Source organism: Neoarius graeffei, chromosome 4, assembly GCF_027579695.1.
Source record: "Neoarius graeffei isolate fNeoGra1 chromosome 4, fNeoGra1.pri, whole genome shotgun sequence".
NCBI classification, from domain to species: Eukaryota; Metazoa; Chordata; class Actinopteri; order Siluriformes; family Ariidae; genus Neoarius; species Neoarius graeffei.
In genome coordinates, this window is record NC_083572.1 from 51,971,902 (window position 1) to 51,981,279 (window position 9,378).

A 9,378-nucleotide genomic window follows, 5' to 3' on the forward strand; every position below is an offset into this window, starting at 1 on the left:
CACAGATCTGTTCATTCTGCTCTGTTGCACTGGAATATACCAGCATTTAGAAGTGAACTTTCAACCATCTTCAGTTCATACAAAGGGCAATACATACATTCGAATGAGCAGTTACATCCTGACATCCGGTGCAGGTTGTTCGTATTGAGCTATGGCTGCCTCAATTTGCTGTTGATTTGTTTGTTTGTTTGTTTTTATTCTGTACCTGTTAGCTCAGGCTTAATATGACTGTGATCCTTTTGCATACCACTAATAAGGGAATGAGATTCATATCTAACATGAAAATGATGGACTCTGTTACGTAATGTAAAATGTGTCCTTCCTTCTTTTGACAATCCATTTGTTGTCTCACTTTAAAATATAGACTCTGTGTACTTGTCGAAGTTCCTAGTTGCCTTTGTAAGGCATGCAAATTCCCAAGCTATATTTTAATGTTGTATACTGTATATGAAAATAACGTGTTTGTCATTGCTATGAGAATTAACAAATGCCTTCAGATCATCCAAACTGTTATAGATATTCAATAAAGACTGGAAACACAATCTAACGGATATCAATTGTCAATTATCAGTCGTCAACTGGCGAGACACAGACCGGATGCAAAGTATTTCAGGGAACTGAACTGAGTTCTTGAACGTATACTGCAGCTGTTCTAGATTTCCAAAGAACGAACCAGCTCAGATTGTAGAGAACTTTCTGGAGAAGTCCTCTGTTGCAGCTTATCCAATGACGCACCATATATTTATGTCAGTTATTTAGTTGAAGAAAGCTGATCAGGACAGAGACTAGCCACAGGGTTAGATATATTACCCTGGAAAGTGGAGAGTTGTCAACAAACGCATTTCCTTTTTTGGAAATGAAGTATATATGTGTTTATTCCCCTGGGTTCAATTCAAAACTGATGTCTCATCTGTTCAGAGTTTTCACACTGGTCAAAAGTGGTAATGTGAAGCACCGCAAAGAAACATAACCACTTCAAACTCTGATTTATGGCTATAAACTACACTCTTCAGCCACTTTATTAGGGACACCCGTCCACCTGCTGTTTGATGCAGTTCTCTAATCAGCCAATCTCTCGACAGTGGCACGATGCATAAAATCATGCAGATACAAATCAACAGCGCCAGTTAACGTTCACAATGTTCAAACATCAGAACGGGAAAAGTTGTGATCTCAAAGTGTGACTTTCACTGCGGCATGGGTGTTGGTTTGAGCCAGATGGACTGGTTCGAGTGTTTCAGAAACTGCTGATCTCCTGGGGTTTTCACACACAACAGTCTCTAGAGTTTACACAGAATGGTGCGAAAAACAAAAAACACTGAGCGAGCGACAGTTCTGTGGGTGGAAACATCTTGTTGCTAAGAGAAGTCAGAGGGAAATGGCCAGATTGGTTCGAGCTCCCAGGAAGGATATACAGTGGGGCAAAAAAGTATTTAGTCAGTCACCAATTGTGCAAGTTCTCCCACTTAAAAAGATGAGAGAGGCCTGTAATTTTCATCATAGGTATACGTCAACTCTGAGCAACAAAATGAGAAAAAAAAATCCAGAAAATCACATTGTCTGATTTTTAAAGAATTTATTTGCAAATTATGGTGGAAAATAAGTATTTGGTCAATAACAAAAGTTCATCTCAATACTTTGTTATATACCCTTTGTTGGCAATGACAGAGGTCAAACGTTTTCTGTAAGTCTTCACAAGGTTTTCACACACTGTTGCTGGTATTTTGGCCCATTCCTCCATGCAGATCTCCTCTAGAGCAGTGATGTTTTGGGGCTGTCGCTGGGCAACACGGACTTTCAACTCCCTCCAAAGATTTTCTATGGGGTTGAGATCTGGAGACTGGCTAGGCCACTCCAGGACCTTGAAATGCTTCTTACGAAGTCACTCCTTCGTTGCCCGGGCGGTGTGTTTGGGATCATTGTCATGCTGAAAGACCCAGCCACGTTTCATCTTCAATGCCCTTGCTGATGGAAGGAGGTTTTCACTCAAAATCCCATGATACATGGCCCCATTCATTCTTTCCTTTACACGGATCAGTCGTCCCGGTCCCTTTGCAGAAAAACAGCCCCAAAGCATGATGTTTCCACCCCCATGCTTCACAGTAGGTATGGTGTTCTTTGGATGCAACTCAGCATTCTTTCTCCTCCAAACACGACAAGTTGAGTTTTTACCAAAAAGTTCCATTTTGGTTTCATCTGACCATATGACATTCTCCCAGTCCTCTTCTGGATCATCCAAATGCTCTCTAGCAAACTTCAGACGGGCCTGGACATGTACTGGCTTAAGCAGGGGGACACGTCTGGCACTGCAGGATTTGAGTCCCTGGCGGCGTAGTGTGTTACTGATGGTAGCCTTTGTTACTTTGGTCCCAGCTCTCTGCAGGTCATTCACTAGGTCCCCCCATGTGGTTCTGGGATTTTTGCTCACCATTCTTGTGATCATTTTGACCCCACGGGGTGAGATCTTGCGTGGAGCCCCAGATCGAGGGAGATTATCAGTGGTCTTGTATGTCTTCCATTTTCTAATAATTGCTCCCACAGTTGATTTCTTCACACCAAGCTGCTTACCTATTGCAGATTCAGTCTTCCCAGCCTGGTGCAGGTCTACAATATTGTTTCTGGTGTCCTTTGACAGCTCTTTGGTCTTGGCCATAGTGGAGTTTGGAGTGTGACTGTTTGAGGTTGTGGACAGGTGTCTTTTATACTGATAACGAGTTCAAACAGGTGCCATTAATACAGGTAACGAGTGGAGGACAGAGGAGCCTCTTAAAGAAGAAGTTACAGGTCTGTGAGAGCCAGAAATCTTGCTTGTTTGTAGGTGACCAAATACTTATTTTACCGAGGAATTTACCAATTAATTTGTTAAAAATCCTACAATGTGATGTCCTGGATTCTTTCCCCCCATTCTGTCTCTCATATTTGAAGTGTACCTATGATGAAAATTACAGGCCTCTCTCATCTTTTTAAGTGGGAGAACTTGCACAATTGGTGGCTGACTAAATACTTTTTTGCCCCACTGTAACAACTCTTTACAACCATGGTGAGCAGAAAAGCATCTCAGCATGCAACAGCAGAAGACCACATTGGGTTCCAGTCCTGCAGCCAAGAACAGGGATCTTAGACTCAAGAACAAGTTCCTATTAAAGAGGAACTGAAGTAATTTTTAAACTTGCTTTATTTCTTAATTAACCTGTTATTCAATTACATTTTCGGTTTTAGTAACCTTATGTCGTGACTAATTGCAACTAAATTGCAATTAAATATTATACTTATCGCCCTATTCGGTTTTTAGCCGTGTTGAATTTAGTTCGTTTAGTCCATGGCAGGCGTCGCTTATCTGCGCGATCTTCACGAGACTTGTCCGAGCCGTCGAAACGTTAGGTGTCAGCGCCACTATTTTGAAAACTTTTTTCCAAACGAAATATTGCACAAAAACGAGTTTAAATGACGATTACTGCCTACTTTTTTCAAACTTTCCTGATTGCTATCAAAACAAACAAAACTTCCAGCTTGATTACATCAGCATTTGAAAGAGGGCGTGCGCGTCATTTGACGACGTCGGCAGACGTCGGTCACTTTGATTTCCGCTGTACATTTTACTTCCGTCCTATGATGTCTCGCACAGGTCTCAACAAATCTCATTTACGGCCATCGCTTTGACATATGGACCGATATATTACAGAGCATATTTCAAAACACCCATCACTTGCTGTAGCAGTGACAAAATAGCTATCAAAAATGCATTCTGATATTTAATAAAAGGGGATAAATAGAATTTTGATGAGAAAAAAAATTGCCTTGAGTTCTCCTTTAAAGTGGCCGGTGAGTGTAAACATCAATACTCAAGCATTAACATCTGAGGGTCGCTGCTATTCAGTCAGGTTCGTTGCTTATCTAAACTTTTCTAAGCAGGAATTTTTACGTAAAGGGGCCTTTACAAATTTTATTTGAGCTCTCCTGTCTTAACAGATGAAAAGAAACTCTGAATGAGTGAAATGTTTTTGCTGCGATGTTTTGCTAACTGAATGAGCTAATATGAGCAAGGTTGCTGAGGATACTACACCTGCGGGATAGCGTGAGCGTCAAGGGCCCTCCTCATCGACATACTGCGTTCAAACAAGCCTGAAGAGCCACAGGGGGGTCATCAAAGAATCCCGGTCTGTTCCCCTGCAGTCCCACGCTGTTCTCCCAGATGGCAATTAACTGCGCCTAAAGCACACATACAAAACACAGGAACAAAGGAAAGCCAAACATGGATTTAACCTCGTTCAATATAAAGAGTACTCCTCTTTCCATGGTTGTGTTTATTTTAAGACGAGGTCCCCCTCAGATGTATGACGTTTACAGTCGTTTGGTTAGGAGAGCATCAGCTGCGCTGCTCGGGCCTAATTGAAGAAAGTCTCCCTGAAGGCCAACAGCTTCCATGAAGCCATCGGAAAGGAAGTGATGTGCTGGGTGATAACAGAGTGTTTGGTTGCAGTCAGCTCAGATATAGACAAGCTGAGAACACAATGGTGAAGACGAGAAGAAATTATGGCATCCTGAATGAGATTAAGGTAATGGTTCGAGGTTTTTTTTTTTTTAGCACACAACTATACTGGTTGACTTATGATATATTAGATAATAATTGAATGGATCTTTAGTAATCCTGTAGAAAATTTAAAGCAGTTGTTTATGTTGATTCCTTACTGTATCATATTTATGTGATTTATGAAGAATAGCTTACTCATGAATTCTCTAATGTAGCCAATCATTTTTTTCAAATTTATCTTCAAAAAGTTGAAGACATCAACGTTGTACAATCTATACCAAAGTACTGGGATCGTCAAGATAATTTATAAAATATAGCAACATGAGGTGCTTAGCACTGATGTAATACACTCCAGTGGAAAGACGTATCAAAACGAGTTGTCTTCTAAAGCTGGGAGCTTGCACTTTATGGAAAGAGTCTTCACCCAAAGTTGTTTTTGGAAGACAATCAGGCTGACCAAGAACCCAGGTCCAGATGTGCTAAAACTTTAACCAGTTGTGGTCAGTGGAGCATGAATCGGTGGCGGAGGTCGGTGGGAGAGATCCAGGCCAGGAAGAGGCTAGTGAACGAGTGTGAGCAGGCACAGGCCGCCTTCAACAAACTCGCCGCCTGCTTCCAGCAAATGGCCACCTGCTTAGGGAGTAACACAGACAGCAGCCTTCTGCGAGACGAGCTGGAGGAAACCAGGGGACAGGCGCATAAAATATGTACAGGTAGGAGAGCAGAGCCACGATACAAACCTTTTCTTATGAAACATCAAACAAATACACAGTGGAAAAGAATATCTACTTTAACCACAGTTCCATGCTATTATTAAGGTTCTTTTAGTTTATTTTATTTATATATACACATCACACTGTGCGCAAGTCCTCAATGTACTTCACAGTAAAAATAATCCAGTCTCATGGTGCATGTGGTTTTAACAATAAAGATGACGGAGCTCCATTGAATCACAATATTCTCATATTCATGATATTTTCAAAAAGGTCACTCGAGGGAAAAAATGAGCACAGGATCAGATATATTAATGGAAATAACTTGACTCATGGGATATTAGTTCTAGTCCTGGAGCCACGTTTATTAACTCATGAGTTGAATCAGTTATCTTTAATTATGCAAATCATCAAACTGTGTTGTCCATGACTTCTATTTTATAACACAGTTTAATATAAATACAGAGGTGATTACGGAAAATTGTGTGCGCTGATTGGTCGAGAAATTCAGACTATTTCTCGATAATCACTTCAAGCGACTCGGCAAAATGGCAGCCGATTGCTTTGTCATTTGTGTTATTATTATTATAAATTTCTTGTATTACTTATTATTGTTTATATTTTTGGTATTTATTTAGTATAGTAACCAATGCTGTCTGTGATAAGTCTCTGGGACCACAATAGAAACAAGTGTTCACACTTTTTTGTGTAATCCTCGTTTTTATGCCATGTTCACACTGTATTTTGTATGTACTGCATTTTAACCAAATAAATCAAATAAAAAAAAATCAAATCAAACTCTAATTGAGGAAGAATTATGAAATGATGAAAGAAAATGCTGTTTCTAAAAGCACTAAAGATGCTATGAAGTTTAGTCTAAAGCTATCCAAAGGTAAGGTGGAATTATGATTTATTTTATCAATTTCAAAATAATTATTTTATGTGAGTCAGCAGAGATAAGTGACAAGCCTGCACTGCGCCGTTATTACATTTGCATGCTGGTTTTGAAGACTAAAATAATTCTTTTTTTGTTTTGGAATATAAAAACTAATCACCTGTGTATTTATATGAAAATAATTATCTGCCTCAGGCTCAGTGAATATCGATAAATAATAACCTTGACTTCATCTCAGTTAGTATTCACAGATATTCACATTGCCTTCAGCAAATACTTGTTAAATAGAGCAGCGGCGACAGTTATTGACAGTCCATAATTATCGACCTTTTCAGATTTACCAATAAAAAACTATTTTACAAAGGTGAGTTTCAGTTACAGCAGTTATTATTGGTTAATTAATCAACCGGAAGACCCGCCCTCACCCTTTGTTCTTGTCACCTGAAGACAGCTCATTACCTGAGATGGATTTTTTTTCAGCACGATCAGCAATCTGAGGAAAACCCGGACGTTATCATCGCTGGTAAGCATGGTGGAAAGATCATGGACATGTTTTTACTGATCAAATTCACCAATATTTCATGATCTCCTTGTCGAAATCTACTTTGTTTCTGACTCTTTCATTTGACAGTCGCCATTTTGTATCTAAACGCGCGTTTGAGAATCACGTGAGGTGTCGATAATAGCGATCACTTTCACCGGTGTCCATCATTACCGACACCCTGTGGAATTAAGCGACATTTACAACTGTTATGGATCGATCTTTGTGTAACATTGTTGAAGTAGATGAAGTACTTAAAAAAATAAAAGTGCTGTGATTTATATATTTTTTTCTGATCCATAACAGAATGGAATGTTTATAGAGTATCTGGAATCTGATTGCAATAAATAGAATTAGACCAGAATTAAATTCCTAGTATATAAAAAATTACATGCTTGAAATATTAAAATTTTTCTATTCCATTCAGAATTTTTTTTTGCAGTTTGTTGTAAATATCTACCACATATTACAATATCAGCAGACATTTTATATTTTGGTTTGAGGAATGACATGCGACCTTTGACCTGGACTTTCATGTGGTTACGATGTCAATTCCCTGTTGATATTTATTGGTAAATTACAAAACTAGAAATGAATACAAACAACAACGAATGATTAACAAAATGTGATCTACGAAAATACTTAGAAAATGGGTAGAAAGTGGAATAAGATTTTCAGACAGGTTAAACATCAGTTAATTTGTTTACAAACATTAGAATTACTTCCTCATTTACATAAGCACTGATATCGATATATTTATATAAAAGATATTTTGTACTAAATATGTCTATAAAAATTTAAATAAAAGCTATGTTTTGTTAATACCACATACTGATATATTTTTTACAAATAATCATCCGAGTGTTGATAACTGTGGACAAAGGTGTCAATAATTGTGGAACGGTGTCACGTGATCTGATACGCCAAGTAATCGGGAATCGACTCATTTTTTTTCCAGTGGAAGTTTGAGTAATTATTCATGCACAATTTACATATTTAAAGTCTTTTCTACTTTTGCAGTGGCCAAAAGATCGATAAGGTGTCGATAATTGTAGCCGCCGCTCTATTACAGTATATGTACTGTATATGTTATATATTAAAAATTACTATTTAAAAAAAAGCACAAACTTCCATTTACATTAAATCAGACGAGATGATTTATCTGCTGATTTAAAAAGACAATTTATACAATAGCAGCGTTAATAATTCAGCACAGTTCCATCATTACTGCTACACGTGTCGTCGTCAAAATAATAATGTCCTGGCATTTTTTGTTCACCCTGAATTATGCTCATTATTCAGCAGCCTGCTATATTGTACATCAGTTTAAATTAAAATGCCATTGTTGTGATGTAGAGACTCGGTATATCACGTGTATCATCTCATCCCACATAGGTTAAACATGTACGTAAACTTTCCATTTCTAACTCTAACTCAGACCGAGGTCTACTTAAAGCAAAGACTGATTAAATATTAAAGAAAAAAACGAGAAGAGTTCTGTTTGCCTTTTGTTTATCACGCTCATGTTACAGGGCTGCACCGGAGGCTGCTGGGGCTGATGGTTGAGACCGAGCAAGGCCAGGACGACCGTGAGCAGGTCGAGCGCCTCTGGGTGCTGCTCCTGTTGGCCTTGGAGAACTTCCAGCAGGACCTCAAGAGGGTCACCGCACTCCAGGAGCTCTTTCCTGTCACTCTGCAGAAGGACAGACAGGCTCTGGTTAATACAGGTGCCTTTGGAGCAGGCACTGAGGTGGCGGGTCGTGCTGCCACGGTTCAGAGCCCCTGGGTGGTGACAGAGCACTTGGAGAAGCCAGACCTGAAAGGTCACGTGCTGGAGATCGAGACCCTGCTCCAGGAAATGCTGCAGAGGGTAAACGTGCCACTATGGTCAGTGAAGCCAATGCAGAAAGCCTGGGCTGAGGGAACGCAGTTAGAGGAGGAGGAGGAGGATGTCTTGGAGGAGATGATGGAGGTAGAGGTGGTGTCACAGGACGGAAAATCAGGCTGCTGCAGTCATTTCAACAGCAGACTAAGATGTATATTCTGTTTACTCAACTAGAGCCATTTCGGACCCCGTAGCTAGTAAGAAATCAGTCTTCAATCCCTAATCAACCTGTTACGCCTTGTTTTTTTTGTAACAAAATCAAGGATTCATCCGGGAACCACTAAGCTTTCATGATGTAGATTTCATACTGCACAGTAGCATGGGTGAATTTTCAGACAATACTGCCCCCCATCAGCAAGTGTTCCTTAACGAAATAGAAAACCGCAGGACACACAAAAAGGATCATATGCTAAAGAAAAGGGAAAATACAGGTATTGTGGTTGGAAAAAAAAAAAGCCATAATATACTGAATTTCTTCCAACCATTCTTCACAACTCATTCGACGATGTGAAGCTTAGACGGAGTCGTAAAACCTTCAGTAATATCTGGTTTTAACCATCAACATGGGGTTCGCAAACATTTTGACCCCTTTAACTATTTAAAAAAAACTTCCACAAAGTGCATAATTATTTCATGAATATTATTTAAACTTGCACAGTGATATTTTGTCAGAGAGATTTCTATTCCTGAACTTTCCACCAACAAAATATATTAGGCGCAGTATGTATAGATACAAATTAACGGGTTATCGGCTTGCTTGTTTTTGAGGTTTGGGTTAAACCCGTTCAAATGGAACCCAGTCAAAAACAAACC

At 39.3% G+C, this 9,378-nt stretch overlaps 1 protein-coding gene across 1 annotated transcript; it reads left to right on the top strand.

Annotated features, from left to right (window-relative positions):
- Positions 1 to 5,042: 5,042 nt before the first annotated feature.
- Positions 5,043 to 8,739, top strand: zgc:109913 (regulator of G-protein signaling 9-binding protein). The gene is made up of 2 exons (XM_060918250.1): positions 5,043 to 5,244; positions 8,213 to 8,739. The coding sequence occupies exons 1-2, from the start codon at positions 5,043 to 5,045 to the stop codon at positions 8,737 to 8,739; spliced, it is 729 nt and encodes a 242-aa protein (XP_060774233.1).
- The last annotated feature ends 639 nt before the right edge of the window (positions 8,740 to 9,378 follow it).

Bases quoted from the DNA above. Each gene is read 5' to 3' on its own strand.
- zgc:109913 (XM_060918250.1), top strand. From the start codon at position 5,043: ATGAATCGGTGGCGGAGGTCGGTGGGAGAGATCCAGGCCAGGAAGAGG. The intron at 5,245-8,212 runs GTAGGAGAGCAG...CTCATGTTACAG, and splicing joins GGCGCATAAAATATGTACAG to GGCTGCACCGGAGGCTGCTG.